Here is a 23,861-nt window from a genome sequence, read left to right as displayed (position 1 = left end):
TAGGGTGAACTATTCCTTTAAGAATGAGGTCATTGGATTCTCTGCTCTGGGACTAGGCTGGTCAACACAGAGTAAACCCATTATTGTACATGCTGGACCATCCCAAAAAATGGACTCCAGACTAGAGGCCTGCACTCCCGCGGGACTACTGAGGGACCCGATGCAACAGAGTGCGGCGCAGGACAAGTTTTGCTTGGTGAGGCGGTTGTGGGAGAATTAAATTATTCGTGGGACACCCGCAAAATAGAAATATCTACAAAATAAAATATCTAAAAATAAATAAATTGTTATTCATCTATTGCACAAGAGCACCAACAACTAAAATAAAAAATAAAAAATAAAAAACGATTTACAGGCGCAGGACGGTGGCTCATTTGTAACTCTTTCTGGCGCGCTCCATATTTAAGACATTGGAGACAGAAATTTTAATGTAAGCACATAGTATTTAAAGACACCTAAAATAAAGTGCAACCTCACTTAATACAAACCTTATTTTAATCTTCAAAATACAACATGGTTAATATAAATACATACATTTATGTAATCTTGATGTACTACAAATAAGCTCACAAATACATTCCAATTCTCTTTCAATTATTATTTAAGTTTAAAAGAAATATCCAAAACAGCATCTGGGGCTTGACTTATACACTTGACTAAACTAAGTTGCTTTTTGTCAATGTTAACACGTTGCAGACGAGCAGACCTACAGTTATATTTAACTGAGAATAATATTGATAATATCAGCTAACAACCTATGTTAAAAGAGCTACTTTAACGGAAGACATGAAAAAATACAATACATATAACTTAATTCATTCACAAAGTTAGCTGTAGTTTTAGATCTTTGCAGTTGGTACTGTCTTCAGCCTAAATAACTGCTATGGACTAAACCCAAGTAGTCTACCTGGGTCAGATGAACATTCAGGTGCGGACTGCAGCTGCCTCAAGCCTGAGGAAGTTTTTACTGATGCTTCATCCTCTTTTTCAGCTGACGATGTCTGTGGTGTTTGTGTTTGCTTTCTAAAAAAACTGTCTGATATCAAAGGAGCAGGCAGAAGCAAATCCACGCATACCTTTACCTGCAGGCTTTTGCGGGCGGGACAAAATGTGAAAGTTGCGGGCAGGAGCGGGAGAAGATAAGATATATTTTTTGTGGGAGCGGGACAGAATCTCGCAAGAACGGGTCAGAAAAATCCGTCCCGCGCAGGTCTCTACTCCAGACTGTTGGGCTTCTGGGGTCAACACACACTCATACAGATCCTTAAAAACACGTGAACATCCTTGTCTCTCCATCTCTGATTCTATTCCCACCCACACAGTTGCTTGGAAAAAAATAAATAAATTCCATCTTCCACAGAGATGAAGTCTGATTTATTTGAGACTGGATGAAAGGCGCAAGTTTCTCTTGAACAATCAGAGCTTCAAAAGAACAGCATGCATTGTGGTTATTTTCCAAGTAATTTTCAGAAGATGGACATGTTCCAAATCTTCAGAATCAAGTCATTTTCCATAGAGCATGCAAAAATGATGCTTTCCACTGAATAACAGAGGAAAAACTCATTTCTGTAAGACAAACAGTTGTCAGTGTAAAGCTTCGCATCCAGATTTTTATTTTTTTTTATTTTTGCTTCAGTTGCTTTATGCCAAGGATGTAACCACATATTCAGAATTTATGGGGAGCAAATGTAAGAATTCAGGGATTAACCATTGAAAAACCCATTTTGATTGCCCACTGGTCTGAATAATTGAGGGGGTCCCCCTTAAAGTCTACAGTAGTTACAGTCCTGCATCTGCTAATTAGTTAGAGGGACGCAGAGATAAGAGCTGTTAATTATGTTAGATTAGGATCAGAGGAAGCAAACACCACATATTGACCAAGCCCCATTCAAATGGCTCGGCTCATCTTACCTGCAGTCTAAACCAGTCCAGCCTCATGCCTCTGAAATCAAACACCTCACCATCTTCCACTGCAACACAAACACACAGTTATTATGTGATAGTGTTTAAGCAACAGGAAAAGACTAACCGCATCGGTATATCACAAAATGATAAGAAAAACATTAAACTGGAGGTAGGAATGGGAGTTACGGTGGTATCTATACTACAGAAAATAAATGTTATGCCATCCTTAAGGCACATTTGAGGATGAGTAAAGTGTCAAGTACTTTAAAAAAAGAAGAGAGGTTCACTACCTTGTTTAATACTGAGAGAGGTCATAGTGTTCACGAAGGATGACATAATAATGGACTCGTCCTCTGGGCAGACAGAAAGGTTCTACAAAGGAGAAAGACATGATGATTTTAACATTCCTGTGAAACAACGTGGTCCATCTTGAAAATAAAACACCATGACGAACAAGCCTCACTCTCAGCCTGATTCAGGGTCACAGATCTGAATAATAATAATAATACTAGTTCTCCATCTAGTGGTGAAGTTCATTCATGCCACCTCATGTTATTCTAAACGCCCTCTGTGAGACATGGTCAATGATTCATTATGTGACTAATGCTTGTGTCTGAACCACACAACAGCACACATTTATTTTTAGAAAAACACCAAGTGACACAGTCAAGTCTGACTCTGTCTCATAACAGCACTACAAATAATAACAACTAATCAAAAGGACATGTAACCGATCTTTGTCTGTTCTTTATTGCAGCTGGTGTCACTGCGAGTTCTCTACTCCTTCTGACCAACAAATTTCCATGATTTTTTCAGGTGTTAAACAATTACTGTTTTTTTTTTTTCTCAACAAAACAGCATTTTCAATTCGATAAATTTTAGCCGACGAATATTTTAGAGCTGAGCATAACTAATTTCCATGACTTCACAAGGCCTGGAAATAACAATTTTAAAATTCCCTGATATATTTCCATGACCGTGGGAAGGCTGCGGTGTAGGTTTGTTGTGGTGGTTGGAAGGACAGTTGGAGCTCCAGTGTGGACGGTCTCACCTGTACTAGCTCATTGAGAACCACAGCATCAAAGCCGGACAGGTACTGCACATAGTACCTCTGCATCACAGGGCCATACTTCCTCACATGTGCCCTCAACTCCTCCATGTAGAAGATCAGCTCTGCAATGTGCCTGAGAAAACAAGCATGAATTAAAAAACATGGATATTTTCCCTCTAGTAATTAAACCTGGTCACCCAAACCATAAGCTGACTTCAAAGATCTATTAGTGGAAACAGCGAAATCCAAACTTCAAGACTAAGTACATGGGTAGGGGCTCCTGTCAATTAAAAGTGTTTGTTTCTGTGGGTATAAATGCTATGGAAACAAACAAAGCTAGATAACACACTTCGATTGTTGGTTTAAAAATGGGACATATCATGGAAAACACATGGAAAAGGTTCCCACACCTTTTGACCAATGAAATTCCATGTCTTTTCCAGTTGTGTCTTATTAATATACAGTACTAATAAGGATCATTAAAAATGGATTTCTAGAGACTGCACTCACAAAGAGCAATTACTTGTCAATAAAATATTTTAGAGCAGATCAATTAACTAGAAAAACTGATAGTCACTTCTTAAATGTTCTTGATGTTTTAGGATATTAATTCCCATTGCTTTTCCAGGGCAGAAAATCACAATTTAAAAGTTTTCTGACATTTACAGGTATTCCATGACAATGTAGACCTACTCTAATTTACTCTAATATTGGACCTGACAGCAATCCTACAACCCTCAACTATTAGTACGCATTGCTACTCATTTAATTTGCACACAGGTAAGCCAATAACAACAGATAATTTACATATAGAAGTCTTAAAGGTAGAGAAACAAAAACAACCTGTTTTTTTTCTTTCAAATGGAAAACACATGAGTAGAACTAAAATAAATCAAACTAAAGCTTTTGTTGCAAGAAGCTTTCAAAAAACTAGATTTACTTGTCAATGAAGTCATCTGTGCTTTTCTTCTGGATGTTGTCAGCGTGTCTGAGCAACCAGATTATCTCATCGCGGGCGAAGGAGAGAGCCATAAACACAAACAGAGCCTTGGGACCCAGTAAGCCAGGCTGGTCAGCCAGCACTGTGGCCAGCTCTTTTAGGGCAGATCGCAAGAACTTGCGCCGTTCTCGGTGCATGGAGCCCCTGGACGAATTGATAAAGAAATATGAATAATTTATAGAGTAATAGACGCTTTAATAAATGTTCAGACATACAAAGAGGTTACTTACGCGTGTGACAGAGCAGATTCTTTGCATTCACGGATGTCGTTGACACGCTTGTTGTAACTATAAAATTTAAGATCACAATAAAAAAAAGAAGAAAAAAAAAACAACATTATACTATATATGTATATGTAAACCTTTTTTTGTGTGACCCCGATTATGATAATTAATATATTTATGATAATGAAAACACATTGCGATAATTACTGCAAGAATTTTAAAAATCTACATTAAAGAATGTGTGCGCGAGAATAAACCACTGACCCGCGAATGTTTACAAAGAGATCCTCAGCAGCTTTGTGGCTGTGGAATACCTCGTCTCTGAACAGACAGAGACAAGAGCTGCTCTGAAGGGCCAACTTCCACAGACTGAGGGCCGCAGGGTCACTGTTCAGAGCCGCATGACACAAGATGAACCCGACTACAACACCACAGAGGAAGGAGAGAGACATAGTTACATACTCCTAAAACCTCTTTTGCCTCTGAATCTATTGTTCCTAGAAACTAGGTCCACACAGCATCTGCGCCTGCAGAACTCCACAGAAAGTGCAGCAAATTTCCACAGGACTGGAAGGCTGAACATTCACAAACATCTACTTTATTTCAGGGCTGGGCATTTGGACTAATTTTGTGGTTGAGTACTCTATCACAAAAAAAAGAAAAAAGTAATTGATTACTTGAAATTTTAAATGCGAGTTCAATCTTCAACCTTTCGAACCAGTCTTTCTTTTGAAAAAATTAGCACTATGCATAAACATTTGCACCAACACAAATGTATTTTTTTAAGTGTTCTGAAGCAATACAATCACTTTAAACAGTTTTACATTTGTTATTTTTTAAACTATTACTTTAACAACATCATGCATCCACAGGCCAACCACTTCATTGACTCGTTACGGCAGGATTTTGATGAGAGTAACAGTTTCATTGTTGCCCAATGCAGGCAAAAGCACAGAAGAAAATCAAATTGCAATAATCGAGTAGTGTACTTGTCGATTATTTAAAGCTGAAAGAGTACTCGATTAATCGATTGCTTGTGCACATCCCTACTTTATTTATTACATACAAAATCTAATTTGATTATGCTTTCAGCTACCAATAAGCGTGTAGCTCCCTCAGATTTATTTGCCACATTGTATTTAAATCCATTTAGCAGATTTCCCCTCAAAATTAGCCGAGAAAATAGAGGAAAACATCAGCAAATTCCATCTGGTTCTGATAATCCTTATCCACTTTTGATACTCATATATATTATTTTTTCCCCCAGATTGATTCAAAGTAAATAATTATTAAGATGAAAGATTAAGAAAATAATTTTTTTTTAATAACGTGCAATGGTCAGTCAGGGATAGTAAGAAAGAAAATAAGGTACATTTGGATTTCATGTCATCTTTAATAACACACTTACAGACGATCCATTTCTCCATGGTATCAAGAGACAGGTATTCACAGGGCATCTGAAACACATAGATCATCAGGTTACATTTTATCAAACACACGTTCACATGCACCTGCCAATAAGGAATATGGAGTGGGTGGTATGACCAAAATATCACTACATCACAATAGGAGTAATTTTACATAGTTATTTTTTTTGCTGTAAATTCAATGAAAAAAGTTTAATATTAATAACCATGTGACCATGCATCTGACTAACAGTGCACATGCTCTGTGAAGAGACTTCTTATTGCGACTGTGTGCAAGATTGGTCAAAATTCATGTCTTGGTGAGATATTAATGGAAACACAGTCGGTTTGTCTAAATGCAAAGAAGGGGGACAGAAAAATCGAATTTGTATTAAAATATGGGATCAGAGTCTTACAGCGTAAATGCAGCTAACAGACCTTCCGTTGTCTATGTTTATAATATTAAAAATCACACAACAATATTGAAAAGAAAAAGAGAAAACCATTAACTGCTCTTAACCCTATTAAGCCTGAAATATGAAATAATAGTCCGATTTTTTTGTATTATCAGAGGACTCCCTGGGCTTTTCAGAGATACCAAATGTTTGAGAGTTTGGCCATGACAGCTTCCTCCTCTTGGTCAATAAAATGTATAGAAATGTATGATATTACAATTTAGCACATCAAATACTATATAAATGAAATTATTATAATATATATATATATATATATATATATATATATATATATATATATATATATATATATATATATATATATATATATATATATATATATATATATATATATATATATATAAATTGTAAAACTTTTTTGCTGGGTTTCAGGAGGTTATATTAAGATGACATCATAATAGCTCTTAATGTAAAACAATGATATCTTTATAATGACAGAGCAGGCTGCATCTGTACAAATACATAAATATTAGTTCAAACTTCAAATAGATCTTATAAAAATCACAAGCCAGAATTTTTAAAGCTCTGTGATTTTTTTTGTGGTGGGCATGAATGTAATGTAATGGCGATTGAGAGATATACCTCAAAAGCCTTTTGTATCATATCTGATACATGGATTTCAATGTGCTTTTTCAATAATATAATGTACAAAATTTTAACCAAGCACAAGTTGCTTATATTGAGCAAAAACACATTTTAAAATATCAGTAACAATATAATTGTTATTGTCACTTTCACTGTATCAAAATCAGCAAAGATTTCACTTCAAAAAGACGAGTGCTTTGCAATTCAAAGACGGACATTTTTGAAAAAATGAAACAAAAAAACTTGTACTCCAGAAATGCACGGAAACGTCCACCAGATGGCAGCAGATATCTATTTCATTGCATACAACAGGATTTTCATAAAAAAAATTTATTATGTTTACGATACAGGCGGCGTTATAGGGCTAATTTTCTTTCTCTTTTCTTTTTCTGTGACAATATTTACCATTTTCCTCAATAATTGCTTGCAATCTTAACAAAATTGAAAAATGGCAACATGCCATTGAACTTGTAGGCTGCGGGCAGTATACCGCAAGACAATTCAATAGGTTTTAAAACATTGTTTAAAAAAATAGTTAATGACTGCAGTGAAGCCTGACCGTGTCGGACTGAGCAGGGTTGAGCATTGTACTGGGAGCGCTAATCAAACTGAGCAGCTGAGCGTTCCTCCACTGATCAGCAGACAGATTCCGGCGGGGGTACACTATCTGCAGAGAGACCAGTGCATCTGACAGCGACTGTCAAAAAGAAAGATAACAAACAGCAGAAAACTTAGATTAAACCATGTCGCCACATGAGTAATATGATTTTTCAATCTTATTGCAGCATGCAGATTTTACTTTTCCATGAGGGACAAACTCCTCCATCAACTTTTTCAGCGGGTTCTCATAATCCACAATCATCTGTCCAAGCCTGGGGTATTCTCGATCACTGGCCACAAAAACAACAAAGATATCATGACCTCAGTTCTCTTATTAATCACATATGCACTGCTTGTTCGTTTATTTACTGGAGTGACAACTAAATTGACTCCTGAAAAAAAATCAGGTAGTGACAACTGCATTTCATAGACCTTATTCAGAATAGTGCCATATTTAACTTATGACGGGAATGAAAATGAGGCTGTGAGGGATACACGCAAGCAATTTTCCATCATCGGGCTGAACGGTTCTAAACACAGTTAGTAATGGTTTCAGTAGCATTTCCACTTGAGCACAGTTCAGTACGGTTCAATTAAAAACCGTTCCCGGCTTGAATTTCTCAGCATGGTTACCTAACCATACTCAGGACAGAAGAGCACCTTAATCTTTTCAGCGGGTTGTACTGTTGTTAAAATTGGTATTGAGCATTCAGCTGACGAAACATTGAAAAAAAAGATCTTTCCATTAAATTAAAGAAATAAAAAAAACCTCGAGTTGTGCACTTTAGACCTGATTTAGAAACTCTATACAGCGCTTGTCATTGAAGAGACTGGCATTCACGTTTCTTGTTTACAGCCACAAGACGGCAAAACTTTGCTATGGTTTTCGCTATATAAACCATCTTCTCATCGGAAGTGACTCATGTGTTCTGTTCACATGTCAAACAATAATGTAGGGAATTCAATGCGGTTGTCACTTCCAAAAATGTTATGTCACGGGACGACTCTGTAAGATGCTGCAGTTGTATTACCTTGAACCGTGCGTCATTTCATGTGCATAGTTATAAAGGCCAATTATCGCTTTGCGCTCTTCGATTCGAGAAAGCAGCATCATCAGAGTAGTGTAAGTCACCACCAAGTCCAGGTAGTTCTTTGTGAGGTCAAAATTTACGGTCTGCATCATGGTAAAAAAAAAGACAGTTTGTTATACACTTGCCATGTTATTAGAAATAAATCACCATTTTCAAGAAAATGATCCAATAATTTAAATAAATTCAACTCACAATATCAAAGAAAACTTGGCAAACATCAATAGTGTTCAGCAGTTCACTAACATGGTCCTGTAGACAAAGAAAAAAAAAAAGCATTGTCATTCACCAAAACTCCATATCAATTAAATGAACACAAAAAAAATGCACAAACACAGGGCCTCATTCATAAAACATGAGCAGAATGATTGTGTGAATTATTCGTAAAACCTTTAAATGCGGCAATTCACATAAGAATGGATTTTTTTTTAAGTATTTGTTTTGCTCATGCTTAAAGAATGAGATTCACAGAGAGGGATTCAATTCATACCTTAAATTCCATAACATCCACGAAGGTGAAGTAATACAGGGCTAAATTCTTCAGTATTTCTGACTTCTCTTTTTGTAGTTGTGCAAGCTGTTGCTGTAATGAAAAATAAATACATCAATTAAACACTGTCACATTAAAAAAGTTCCCATAATAGTGATGTTAGACCAAGAAACTTATCAGCAGGGTTCACTTTAACATGATTTATACATGATAGACTCAAAATAAACACTATTTGGCCTTTGTTGATGGACTATTCAAGTGCCATCCTTTTATATTATTTCAAATAACTTGAGTAAGAGGGATGTAAACGAGTTTTCAATTAAGTTTATTCTTTTAACTCGGTGGACACAGCCTGTACTGCAACTAGGGCTGAGCGGTATATCGACTTTTTACCAACTAGGGTTGGAAAGTATATCGATATATTTTCAAATGAGATATAGGATGAGACAATACCGTTTATATCGATATAGTTTGACGTTGCGTTACATAATACGTTTCTTCCGTAAAGCCATGCCTTGTTTCTCACACTCTCCGTGCAACCCCGCCCCCACTCTCCCTCTGTGTCTGCACGCAACCCCGCCCCCACTCGCTCACAAGTTATTCTGCAACATGGATGGAGACAGAGCGCTGGTTCACACTGCAGAAGAAGACCTGGTTAGTAAAAAGAGAAACAATGGCTCAATTATTTGGGTTTAAAGATCAGTAGAGCAGCAAAACAGCAGCGCGCTATTTGACTGACAGGCGGCTTGTGTGTGTGCGGCGCGCTTTACACGCGTAAGCGCTCAGAGAACGCTTGTGCCTAAATGGTCAAATTCTATTCAAAATTCCGCCAAAATGCCCGTCTTGGTGAGGTGTTCGTGTAAACACAAAGAGTTATGTTTAAAGTGAACGTAAACATTGGGGGAAAAGCTGATTTGTATCGAAATGTACGACTTGTAAGTTTAATTGTAACCTAATAGACCTGCCGCTGTCTAGTGTATCCTTAATTTTAATCAAACAACAATAACAAGAAAATGACAAAACCACTCTCTGCTCTTGGCTGGGTAACTTTACTTGTATAACTCTAGTATAAAAGGGAAAACCAGTAGTAGTTTTATGTCAAATTCATTCTGAATGTTTAATTGAATACTTGATACTGTTAATTTTTTTAAAGCTGTTAAAAGCACTCTTTTCTTAATTGTTTTTTTTCTATAGTGTTTTTTATTATTATTATTTTCTTTTCATTGCTTTTTTTTTGTTATTTTATTACTGACGGTTTACTACTCTTGAATAATATCTTGAGAACTTGAATTATTTTATAATTAACAAATTAGTTTGTTAGGCTATTATTTGTTGTGGTATTGAAGCTGGTATCAAAAATCATCACATTTCATTAAAGACTACTGAAATTTTGGTATTGTGATACATTTATATATTGTGTATGGTAAATCTTGCTGCAATAACATGATGGAAAAGTAGATCTTATTCCATAGAAGTGTGAGCACCCCTGCTGTAAATGATGGTGATGGATACTTTCCTTCATTCGACTACCGTGCATACATGTAACATAAAATAACCTCACTGCAGTATGTATTAAACTTCGTGCTGCTGCTGCAACCTCGGCCACAAATCCCTCACAGCCCGAAAAAAAAGTGCGATGCAAGCTTCATTTACCACCTCACATGTGGCTTTGACTTACAACTGAACATTTAACTGGCTTCGTAGATAATACCGAGATATATATGCTCATGTACAAATATTTTTAAGCCTTGCCAACTTAAACATTTGGATTTTGGTGATGAATTGAACATCTTGTTGTGCTGATTAAAATATGAAGTTGTAACATTATTTAGCCGGCTAGAGGCTAATTTTTACTTACTGGTGAACAGGCTTTGCTTAGTTTTCCAACAAATGATGATAAAGTACACTGATGTTTTTGTTCTGCCAATGTGTTCATGTGGTGATTTTACTCATGTTCGTGCACATTTCTGAAATTTTTGACCTCAGAGAACTCGGCTGGTCGTAGAGCATTGATGATTGGTTAAAACTAATTGTGGGTGTGGGTTGGATGTGTCGTTTTTTATTTACAATCACGCGTGCCAGCTGAGGAGTTGTTACCTCGGTTACTGTTGTTAACTTTGAAGCACGTCTCTCAGAGATTGTGCAGAAGTACACTTTTTTTCTGATTCACAACACCAACTCCAGAAAGACAGTGTGGCCACGACAAATGCATGGAGAAATATTGCTGTTTTTATGAAGTCAGATCAGATAACTTGTCGCCAAAAATGGATAGGAATTTGTGACAACTGTAATAAGGCAAAGAAGCGATGCAGCGCTAAAAGCTGCGATCCACGGAGAGAAAGACCTGCATCACTGTCATTACTATCGTGGCTGGAACAGTACGTTAAACACAGTGACGTCACCCTCAATTAACTAATTTTAAAACGCCGTCACGTGAAGTGTAAATGCTGGCTTCGTTCGCCTAGGGTGCTTTAGTTTGTACAGGAAAAAAAAAAGTTTGGCTTCTTCCATAGTATAAATCAGGCTTTACATAGAGGACAATTTGTCGGAATTCCAAGAGCATTGCAAGAATGATTTGTGATTAGAGATAGACCGATAATCGGTTTGACCGATATTTTTAAACAATATTTACTATAGGGATGTGCGAGACTAGTCGACAAGGATGCTGCTAGTCGACACTGGAATTACTAGTCGGTTAATATTTCCGCTTTAAAGTTATTTTTCCACTGAGCAGGCTTTTTCAAGTGCAGGATAGACGCCTCAGGTGAGTCAAGTCCCGTCTTTCACCAGACCATGTCGACGGGTTAATTTTACTCATCAAAAAATTTATGCTTTTGAGTAAGTAGCCTAAAAAATAACTGTTTTAGACTAGGTATGCAATTTTTTTAATCTGCTGATTAAGAAGGCTATTTTCAACGAGGTGCCGACTGCTTAACGGGTTAAACTATCTTTTATTCTGTGTGCACGTCATGTTTACAATACAGTAGGTTTATTTTAGGCTACATCACAGGCCTATTTTTGTCTATCCTATAGCTACTTTTTTTTTTTTTTACATCGTAACTGTTATTGGTTAACATTCTTTACCGGCTGTCATATTAGATCAATGGTTAACGCACGACTGCACAACGTGAAATACGTGCAACTTTTCAGCACATTTTTTTCCTCTCTCGTAGATTCGGCTTAGTCTACCTGTTATTTTCAACAATGTCCTGACTGTTTTAATATGTTATGTAACTTTTACTTGGTGATTTCCGTTTAGAGCAGGCTTTTAGGGTTGTTCCATTGATCCTGCACTATTCATTCAATTGTTTTCAATAAATATGTCAGTTAAATATTCGCTAACGTTGATTCAGTGAAAGCGTGTCATGTTCTATATTTAATGTACAATGATCATAATTCAAGGCGAGCATGTCACAGATAAATGCCCCTTTTCAGTGGAATTTAGCTTCGGGTTTGGAATAGATTAAGTATTTTAAATGGGTTGCATACATTTTTGGTTTTCTGAAGGTTGGTTTCTCTTTAGACTAGTCGACAAGTTGGCTACAAAACTTCCATTTAAACGACAGTCAAATTAGTCGTAGCGCACATCCCTAATATTTACACTTTTCCACTTAATCGGTTGTCGGTTCTTTTATATCGGGTTCAAGACTTTAAATTTGTATTTTTATATTTTAAAAATTTAGGGGCTTTGAAACTGTGAATATTGCAACTAAAACTAATTAAACTCTTTGTAGACTGTGTGCAATATTAATTTTGTAATGCAGTTCACCTTTAGAGGTTAGTGATAATTTATTAAGTTGTTATTTTGCCTGAAAGCAGAAATGCAACAAGATTTAAAAATCAGTAATGCATACTGGTTATTGAACACTTAAACACAAAAATTATCAGTATCGTATCGGTCTAAGAAAACGACACTGGTCGATCTATACAGTAAAAATCTGAATCACTGCACATTAAATCCTTATTGAGTACTGTTAAAAAGATAGAGGGACTCTCAGACTTTCTTTTTGACAGCCAAACTAGAAAATGAACCCTGCATCAAGTCTTGACAGGCACTGACCCCTTCGGTTTCCATTACGGCATTTGTGACTCTAGAGCAAAAATGCATTGCCATTTGACCTGGGAAGGTACTCTTATGAAAACAACTAAATAACAAGACTGTTCTGGCCACATTTCAGACATCCAAATCTATGTTTGGGTAATGATGGCTACTACATCAGTTCATTCAAATATGTTATTAAAACTGCATGATTTGAGGAGACTGCTATTTTTCTCTACATTGAAGGATAGTGCAAAAATGCTCTAGAATCAAGTTAGTGTCGGAATCCTCTTAGTATCCATCAGGATTGACAGAAAACCAGGTTAGAGCTAACAGAGTTAATGCTGCACTGCAGACACCCATAAAGCCCAATATCAGAGATCCTAAGTTTAGGCAAAAGACACAAAATACCATCAAACCACACCCCCATTCCCACCCTACAAACTTTTACTGTGGATATATTCACTTCCTACCCTAAAGAGTGATGTAATTTCACTAGACCAAGAGGTTAAATGTAAATCAAGTCTGATATGTAAATAATATAGGCCTATATGAAGTAGATATGATGTCAAGAATTTAAACAGCAGAGAGGGAGATGAAACTGTGATAACTGTATATACTGGTGACTGGAAGGTGAATCTCAAAAAAAACATGTACAGGCCACATTTCACCCCACAATTAATTGCTCTCTGACTTTTAAAATATTTTTCCATTGACATTATTTTCAATTATAATTAAGAAATCCCCCCCACCCCCTCAATTTCCTTTATCGTAATGCAACCATTTTTTTTATTTTACTTACAATTTTCTCAATGGTCATTCTCATCACTCTAACAGTTGTTACGGTATAACAGTAAAGACTAAGCTCCACCCCCCCTTGGTTACCGTTGCTCGCTCTGACAAGCTCTGCAGAACTCCCCATAGGAATGAATGGGAGATTGCCGTGAATGGCACGGTTTTTGGCAAAATATTATCAGAAATAATACTATAGAAATAATATTGATAATATTCTTACGTGAGCTGGAATGAAGAGTGACACTTCAAGGCATTTAATCTGATGTTTTTGTCAATAAATTGTTAAATTATACTGTAATTTGATTGAAAACTGTGGTGACTGTGAATGAGAATTGAGGCAAACGATCATCACAGTCACATAAAAAGAGAAAAGCATAATTTGATGATTACACAACTGATGACGTCGGTGTAAGTGAACAGAACTGCTCATAACACACTCACTATTATGCTGTGAACTCTTTATTTACGGTCACCTATACTAAGACCTGAATCAATACCAAAACGTAGTTATTAGTGTCCTCGCTGATTTTATATAATTTATGTTCATTTAGGAATGACACAGTTTAATCCATAGAATGCTCTTCTAAAGATAAAAAAATAAAATAAAAAACAACGCGTGTACATCGTGTCACTATTACAAGTGATCCACCAACGTTTTTTTTTATTTTGCTTAAAACTACTCAAACCCACATAACTCCCATAGGCTCTCATTGAAAAACAGCAAACGCTTGTCAGAGAAATGGCGGATGGCAACAGTTGCTAAGACAGGATTGGTCAGTAACACTTTTACGAAACATGATCTGGATACTGCATGTTCTTGACAGGTTTCATGAGATTCACCGCAAACGCAAAGAAATTGTGAATCAAAGACAATCTCTTTAAATTTGTCATAGTTTCAAGTTCGAAAAATGTCCTTATCTCCATCTCTGCTCTTTTCGAGTAAAGTGTGTTGGGCCAAAACTATGTGATGCTGTGCACAACAGACAAAACCTCAATAGATACTTGCTTTGAAAAGACTGTATACATTTACTGATGAAAGCATGTTTTCATGCAATAACGGACTCAAAGGAAACTCAGAGCACATCTCAATCATTGGAAAACTTTACATCTCAGCTGTGCCAAATAACTGCAATTGCAAAACGGGGCAAATCTGAGATTCCTTTTGTCCATTTAGGTTACTTGAATATAAACATATATACAAATATATTTATAGGTGAGTACAACTTAAATGTTAAACTACATATACATAGGAGCAGGAATTAAATAAAGCAAATGGGACTCCACATGGAGTCCAAACTTACCAAAAGAATAATCCAGAAAATAGCCATGTTAAGCATGCAAAAAATGCAAAAAAAAAAAAAAAAAAAAAAAGGGAAATATAAAACAACACTAAAAGGCAACTCAAACACAGTTAAACATGACACAGCTCCACATCATTGCAAGAAGCAGTTAAACATCTTTAACACAAAGCTGAAGGCAAAGCAATCTGAAAACATCTGAAAATATGACAGACAACTTCTGAAATATAAAACACTTCAAAAGGACAAAAATGGTGGTTGGTTATTACAGAGGAACCAAAATGAAAACATGAACACAGAACACATACTTGAGACATGGAATTGGAATGAATATTTAATAGCACATATGAAATAATAATAATAAACTGTTTGGTTAATTTGTAATGAGACAATCCCAGTAAATAAATGAAGACACCTTTTTTGTGGCTTATGAACAGAAATCCAGCCTAAATTTCATAAATCATCCTTAGCCCTTTTCCACTAAAATATGCTGGTACTCTTTCTTGAGAGCCAAACCATGACATCTGATATGGCATAAGTTAATCACAAACAAACCTAGAGGGCAAAGCAGTCTTTGTTCATGAGTCATACTCAAAGTTTTGTGAGTATTTCATATTTATATGAGCTTTGATTAACGGTTAGAAGTTAGATGAATATATAACAATAAATAGTACTGCAATAAATAGCACAGATCTGACATTAAAGGAATAGTTCACCCAAAAATGTAAATTGTCTCATCATTAACTCACCCTCATGTCATCCCAGATGTGTATGACTTTCTTTCTTCTGCTGAATACAAATGGAGATTTTTAGAAGAATATCTCAGCTCTGTAGGTCCATTCAATGCAAATGAATGGTGACTAAAACTTTGAAGCTCCAAAAATCACATAAAGGAAGCATAAAAGTAATCCATAAGACTTCGATATGATAAGTGTGGGTGAGAAACAAAACAGTACTTAAATCCTTTTTACTATTAATCTCCACTTTCACATTCCTCTTTTGTTTTTAGCAATTTACATTCTTCGTGCATACTGCCACCTAATGGGGAGGGAGGAGAACTTATAGTAAAAAAGGACTTAAATATTGATCTGTTTCTCACCCACACCTATCAAATCGCTTCAGAAGATATAGACTTCACCACTGGAGATGACTTTTAGGCTGCCTTAATGTGCCTTTTGAAGCTTCAAAATTTTGGTACCCATTCACTTGCATTGTGAGGACCTACACAGCTGAAATATTCTTCTAAAAATCTTCATTTGTATTCAGTAGAAGAAAGTCATACACATCTGGGATGGCATGAGTGTGAGTAAATGTTGAGAGAATTATCATTTTTGTGTGAACTATCCCTTTAAACTAAGTTTGATTTCAAACAGACAGGGAGAATGAAGAGGCTTGAGTAGCTTTGCAGTGCAACAAAATAGGAATGGATTGGCCATTAATCGAATGGGTGTTACGATGCGCAAAGTGCACATCCAATGTAGACAACCTTATTGATTATAAAGGGTGTGATTTAATTTTGTGTTTTGAAAACTGCACTTGGTGCGGGCAACATCCCAACCCCAGACTCTAACGTTGTGGGTTAGACAACAGGTTTAATGGGTCAGCGCAGACCAATTTTTTTTCTGCCCCAAACGACCTTTTCTTTGGTGGGAAGCATGCAATGGGGCCAAATAGAGCACCAGCATCCTGTCAGTGGAAAAAAGGTAACAGATACAAATAAGCTTCCAAACTGGGAAAGAAAAATCCCCATATTAAAACCAGTTATTTGGAGTTGTTCACAGACATCAAACTAGAACAATAGTAGGAATGCACGCTAAAAACCAGTAGAGGTGTGAGAATGTGACAGCCTAGATTCCTAAAGCAACACTGATGTAATTTCCTCTGGCTTGACAATTGAGGCCTGATCTCCGCAGATTCTGATATACACCAATAAAGAAATGGTGACTCTATCTTCTATCTGTGTAATATGACTTGTTCTTTGGTTAAAACCATAAACTATCCAACATCAAGGATATTTGCCAATGCTATAAGCGATGCTATGGTTAAATCATGCACCTCATGCAACAAACAATTTTGTTTTGTCTATATGCTTCATAAAAAATGAGCTTTTAGCAGATTTACGCATTTAAAATCTGTAGCCTTTCTCTTCTGGGAATACGGACTAAAAGTACTGGTGACACATCTTGCACTCACACCACGGACAAATGTTCTTAGAGGGCAACATTTTGGTTTCGAAAGTAAAAATCCAAAGTAAAAATTTAGCTTTTGGTAGATTTTCAAATACTTTTTTGTTTCAAAAATCAAAGTTTGTAATGTTGGGGGCCTGGGTAGCTCAGTGGTAAAATACGCTGGCTACCACCCTTGGAGTTCGCTAGCTCGCTATTTCGAATCCCAGGGTGTGCTGAGTGACTCCAGCCAGGTCTCCTAAGCAACCAAACTGGCCCGGTTGCTAGGGAGGGTAGAGTCACATGGGGTAACCTCCTCGTGGTCGCTATAATGTGGTTCGTTCTCGGTGGGGCGCGTGGTAAGTTGAGTGTGGTTGCCGCGGTGGGTGGCGTGAAGCCTATGTCTCCGTGGCAACGTGCACAACAAGCCACGTGATAAGATGCACGGGTTGACGGACTCAGACGTGGAGGCAACTGGGATTCGTCCTCCGCCACCCGGACTGAGGCGAATCACTACACGACTACGAGGACTTAAAAGCACATTGGAAATTGGGCATTCCAAATTGGGAGAAAAAAAACACGGAGGGGAATGGAATATACATTTTAGCTTATAATTTGACAATGTGTAGCTGCTGCATTGGATTACACCCTTATGAGGCAGTGGCAGAGACAGAGGAGGCTAGCATGCTCTGCTTTATTTCGTGCTGCCTTCTCCGACGGTATCATAGTTCAAAGTTTGTATGCCAGACAGACTAGCAGTGACTAGTGGACTCATGTGGTAGCCACCTTTGATGAAACGATTTGTCTGTCGAACTTCAGAATGCACTCGAGAAGATTCCATTAATAATATTCTCAGCTAGAGCACCACCACACAGTTTATTTCCACCTCCATTGCCAGCATGTTTCCTGCAACAATGTGTGACGCATTAGCCCTCTACACTGCAGGTAAATTTCGCGCTATGCGACTAAAATATGTCAGTTATTATCCACTGGCGAGTAAATATTAACATTGTACTCGCCAGTGATTGAGTTGTGTAGTGTCGAAGCACTGATATCATTGATATAAGTGAATAATATATACTGAATAAAAGCAGGCAATTAAGAAGCTGGATTCAGCCTCATCTTTCCCTGCATGCTGTGTCTCATGAGCGCACAGGAAAATGCATTTGTGTCTCATTCAGTTGAACTCTGGAACTGCACCGCAGACGTCACCAGAGCAGCTCTCTTAAGAGCATGTGAAGATGAACCGCTTCTCAAGTGCTCTGATGTGCATGCCATCTCATGGTAACATCACTTTGTGTTTTATGACTTAAAAAAATGGACACTGCATCAGATGTTTAACTAATATAAACTGGGCTGCATAACAGAACATTGTGCTTTTACAATGAAAATTATGACCTTTATGGTAACCAGTAAACAGCATGATAAACATGCTGCAGAGATGTTCAGGGTTGTGGTAATGGTGAAAAATTATTACAGCAAAGACTGGGCTTGGTGACTGTGGGGTTGGAGGGGTTACGTTGGTAATCATATGGGAGACTAAAACTGCTAAAACACAAAACAGAAAATGTATGCTACTAGTACAACAATTATGTCAACCCACATCAGTACAAAGTCTCCATCTCTACCTGAAATCAGCACACAGGATGTATAGTATACAAAGTTTTATGTCTGCTAAAAATGTATGGTTATGTTATAATATATGGAAATAGGGGTGGTCGATATGACAAATCTTATATCATGATATCACTAATTTTATATCACGATAACGATATATATCTCGATACAGTTACATTTTTCCAAAAAAAACAAAAAAACAAAACAAGTGGTAATCAACCTTACCACAATGCTAAATTTCACATTGTAGTCTGATGTTGTTGATTAGTATTATTATTATAAAACACTTCATTAGGCTCTTAATGGTTTAAGTCATCTCTGTAGACAATATTTGAATATCTGAAAGCAAAGCCGGTTTGTTTGCTAATATCCAACATCATTTGAGCTGAATTTAATAAAGAGTGATGATGTGTAGTTTAAAAAATCCGCACGACAGATGACACATTGTTGGCGCAAGACACATTGTTTTAGCCGTTTTCCTCATCAGTGTTGGTTAAAATGTCAGGCTCTCTCACCATTTGACTTCCTCCATAGTGCTCTAAGTAAAAAAAAAAAAAAACTCAAAACTCAGTAGAATTCAAATGGGTCACGCAAGTTTTGAAGAGGAACCGGGTTGAGTAGGGCAAGTGTCTGTGGAGCCCAATCTGGAAGCCTGCTGGATTTGTGCACACTTTCATGCTTTTGAGATAGCATGCGCGAAAATCACATGAAACACAGCTGCGTGTGTCTGACGAGAAGCATATTCAGAACACAAGATTAATGTCATTGAATTTGCTTCGACGGCCTGAAATTTAGTTTGGGTGGCTGCCGAAAAATGGCCAGTACCCAAAAACCCCTGCTTCTTCTATTCTCAGTCTCAAGTGAAGCCACTCTGACTTCTTCCTCCATTTCTCAGACAGAATGTGTACCACGTACGTGTTACGTGAATAGAATGAAGTGCACATTTCTTGCACTTGGTGGCGGTTTTGCGTAAAAGCGATACATACGGTAATCCAAAATGTATACTGGTTGCCAAATTTCAACTGGTTTATCATGTCGCCCACCCCATATGGAAATGTTGTTCTCCAAGTCTGCTGTTGAACGACCACTAATGGCTTGTCAGATACAGCAATGAAACATATGCACTTCCATTACTGAACTAGGAAAAATCATATATTCAGTGGCACTTTTCTTACAGAGTTTAATACTATTGTAGAGATAGCCGAACTTAGAGCCACTTACAGCCTTCCTTATTTTCTCAGTAAACCGTGAGACTAGTGTACATTAGCTGATGTGATGCAGGCCACGGCACCGCATTTAAATAAGGAGAGCTGTGTTCCATTGTGCCTTCATACTGCCTTGTATGCCACATTTCCACTGCAGTTAATACTCATTAGCATTAGTGGTTTGATTGTGTGAAGAACTGATCCAGTTTTATGACAGAGAGCATGGAGGGCTAACATTTGAGATGACATCCCTAGGAAAACATGCAATACTTGTGCTAATTCTCTGGACAAATAGGTAATAAGGAAATTTGATCTGTGGCAAAAAATAAAAAATAAATAAATAAATAAGTGGCAACAGCACCTTTAATAAACTAAACAGATTGAAATAAAACATTTCTGTATAATGTAAAATTGTCCTGTATTCATTCATAAAACATTCTATTAGCATCAACATCATGCCATGCCATCAGCAGGTTCATTAGAACTTATACATGATTCACAATATGAAACTTACATTGTTGTTGCGTGTCTCGATGGCAGGGAATTTTCTGACGATGAATTTCACGGCTGACTCCAGGTTTTTGTCAATCAGGTAGGAGGGCTTTGCCTTGGGATCTCCACAAGCCTACAACAAACAGGGAAAAACATCACTGCTAAATGTGCAACAGTTTGAACAGGACCACAGTGAACGTGCACAAAACTGACTGATATTCCATTGATCATGAAAAAAAAAAAATTAAAAAAAAAAAAAAATCAAACAGTTTAAGGCAGATTAGAGAGGATGAATGGTGAGGTACAGTGCAGGGATTCGGTCACAGTTAGAAGATGCAGTGGAAGAAATAAAAGAAAGAGCCAGAATGTTAAAGAGAGTGAAAGACAGGTCTGTCACGATCATGGCATTTTTAATGACGATAAATTGTCATTCAAATAACTGCAATTAATCTTTTTTTTTTTTCATGTCATGTCACCCAAGTTATTTAGTCACATTGAACTTAGAAACATAAATAAAAACTATACTTTTCTTGAAGGTTTGTAAACAAATATTGCACATTTTAGAATGACTTGAATATATATGAATAAAGATTAAATCATATTTCATTTCTTAACAGTACATATTCATATTATAGTGTACACTTAATACACTAATTCATTCACACTGAACTTAGAAACAAATAAAATGTATTTTCTTTAAGGCTTTATAACCAAATATTGCACAGGTAAGATTGACATGACATTATATAAATGAACATTAAGTCTTGTATTTAATATTTAAATAGTACATATTATTATTAAATACACTCACCAACCACTTTATAAGGTACACCTTTACACCTACTTATTCATGCGATTATCTAACCAGCCAATCATGTAGCAGCAATGCAGTGCGAAGAAATCACGCAGATACAGGTCAGGAGCTTTATTTAATGTTCACATCAACCATCAGAAAGGGGAAAAAATGTGATCTTGGTGATTTCAACCATGGCATGATTTTTGATGCCAGACGGGCTGGTTTGAGTATTTCTGCAACTGCTGATCTCCTGGGATTTTAACGCACAACAGTCTCTAGAGTGTATAGAGAATGGTGCGAAAAACAAAATACATCCAACGAGCGGCAGTTCTGTGGGCGAAAACGGCCTGTCAATGACAGAGGTCAGAGGAGAATGGCCAGACTGGTCCAAGCTGACAGGAAGGAGACAGTAACCCAAATAACCACACATTACAACAATGCTATGCAGAAATGCATTTCTGAACATACAACACATCGAACATTGAGGCGGATGGGCTAAAGCAGCAGAAGACCCCTCCGGGTACCACTACTGTCAGCTAAGAACAGGAAACTGAGGCTGCAGTGGACACAGGCTCAACAAAGCTGGACGGTAGACGATTGAATAAAACATCACCTGGTCTGACGAATCTCGATTTCTGCTGTGACATGCAGACGGTAGGCCCACTGCAGCCTCAGCTTTCTGTTCTTGGCTGACAGAAGTGGAACCCGACATGGTCTTCTGCTGTTATAGCTCATCCGCCTCAATATTCAACATGTTGTGCATTGTGATATGCTATTCTGCTCACTACAATCGTAGTGAGGGGTTATCTGTGTTACAGTAGCCTTTCTGTCAGCTCGAACCAGTCTGGCTCTGTTGAGCTCTCTGGTGCTCACTTGATGTTTTTTGTTTTTGGCACCATTCTGAGAAACTCTAGAGACTGTTGTGTGTGAAAATCCCAGGAGATCAGCAGTTACAGAATAACTCAAACCAGACAGTCTGGCACCAAAAATCATGCCACGGTCGAAATCACCGAGATCACATTTTTCCCCCATTCTGAACATTAACTGAAGCTCCTGATCCTGATTTTATGCATTGCACTACTGACACATGATTGGCTGATTAGATAATCACATGAATAAGTAGGTGTACAGGTGTAACTAATAAAGTGGTCGGTGAGGGTATCTCACTATATCTTTTTAAATGCTTCTAATTTTGGTCCATTTAAGATGTGGTAGGGTCTCAGTTTCTTTGAATCCAGTGCAGTTAACATTCTGTATTATTTCTATATTGAATATAAGAATATTATTATTAAAAAAGGTGCGGTTACATTTAGCTTTGCAGGGCGAAATTCCGGGGGTGAATATTCAGTGTAGCTGCTTAATTTGGTAAATAATTTATTATAGAGCATTGTAAAGGAGTCTCTGTCATTTCAAAGTAAGAGTCCAGGTGTATTTTGGGCTTTTTTATATTTAACAATGCAATACATCACTGGAAATATACGCCACATTTTGAATCTATGGAATTGAAAAGTGCACCAAGATTGTGGTTATAGCAAATAATCACGATTAGATCAAATGATCATATAATAATCAAGACAGGCCTAGTAAAAAGGATGGATGGACAGGTAAAGAGGGCAGAAGAAAGGAAAAAAGAGAAAGAATATTCAGAATGCTCTTCAAATGACAAGGTGCTGCATGAAAAGTTGGAGAGCAGTTAGTGGAACACGGACAGCAGTGTATGATCAGAAACATTCCTAGAGAAACAGAGAGATGGTGGGATTGCTGGACAGTGCGTCGGATTGGCTGATTTTTCTGTAAGAGGTGAGTGTCTTACAGAGTGAGGGAGCTGAAACGCGTAAATGGACGTGCAGCTGAGGCAGGGCAGTGTGTATGGTCACATGACACGTTACATGATGCTTTACATGCACCTACGGCTAACGCAGCATCGAACCTCAACACCATTCCAAAGTGCGCGACAACACATAGTGTGTTGGGTGCTGTAAGACAACATGGGGTTTTTACGAAGCTCATTAGGTCGTTCCCAAAAAAAGACACCGCATGGCTAGCAAACTGACTGGGGTAACAAGCACTCAAATTCACTTTCATTTTGCGCTAAGGAGTCAAACTGCCCAAAGTAACAAAACAAACCAGCTAACTTAGCCAAATTACTCCCATACCCACTGATAATGATTTACACAGCCAATCACAGCAAAGTAAATAAATAAACCCATAGAAAATGTAAACTATGCCTCTAAAATCCTTTGGACTATAGCTGCCTTTGTTTGTCTCGGTTTATCGTACTACTAACATCCAATAGTGCTACAACTGCTTGGCAGTTAGAGGCAAACTTGCAGAAAATAAAGAGGATGGCAAAAACAAATAAATAAGGAACAAATGGAAAATTAAAGAAAAGTAAGCCTCATGCATTAATAATACAAGTTACAACCCAAACAAAATGTAGGCTAACAAAGGTTTTTTTGTTACACACAGGGCTGGGCGATATACTGAATATTCATGATATATCAATGATGCTTTTCTGGCGATATAAAATTAAGAAACATCACGAATATTGCTATTTTTGAGGTGCTTTTTAATTATCCATTAAGCTTCATAAAGACCGCCTCAGACTAGTTTTGTGATCCTTCCTTGA

General features: G+C 37.2%; 1 protein-coding gene across 4 annotated transcripts in view; it reads right to left on the bottom strand.

The window, feature by feature from the left end:
- Positions 1–23,861, bottom strand: part of LOC127447907 (nck-associated protein 1-like) — a 72,559-nt gene that overhangs the window by 32,165 nt on the left and 16,533 nt on the right. For all 4 annotated transcript variants that reach the window (XM_051710090.1, XM_051710092.1, XM_051710091.1 and 1 more), the window contains 13 exons: positions 20,459–20,569; positions 8,826–8,918; positions 8,531–8,587; positions 8,279–8,421; positions 7,447–7,537; positions 7,207–7,344; positions 5,589–5,637; positions 4,445–4,601; positions 4,187–4,243; positions 3,897–4,100; positions 2,957–3,089; positions 2,196–2,277; positions 1,912–1,970 (listed from right to left, as the gene is read on the bottom strand). In XM_051710090.1, the coding sequence (XP_051566050.1) occupies positions 1,912–1,970; positions 2,196–2,277; positions 2,957–3,089; positions 3,897–4,100; positions 4,187–4,243; positions 4,445–4,601; positions 5,589–5,637; positions 7,207–7,344; positions 7,447–7,537; positions 8,279–8,421; positions 8,531–8,587; positions 8,826–8,918; positions 20,459–20,569 (1,374 nt within the window). The remainder of the gene's footprint in view (positions 1–1,911; positions 1,971–2,195; positions 2,278–2,956; positions 3,090–3,896; positions 4,101–4,186; positions 4,244–4,444; positions 4,602–5,588; positions 5,638–7,206; positions 7,345–7,446; positions 7,538–8,278; positions 8,422–8,530; positions 8,588–8,825; positions 8,919–20,458; positions 20,570–23,861) is intronic.

Source organism: Myxocyprinus asiaticus, chromosome 11 (assembly GCF_019703515.2).
Source record: "Myxocyprinus asiaticus isolate MX2 ecotype Aquarium Trade chromosome 11, UBuf_Myxa_2, whole genome shotgun sequence".
NCBI lineage: Eukaryota > Metazoa > Chordata > Actinopteri > Cypriniformes > Catostomidae > Myxocyprinus > Myxocyprinus asiaticus.
Note: the sequence above shows the minus strand (reverse complement) of the source record. Positions and strands in the feature narration are given on the sequence as shown.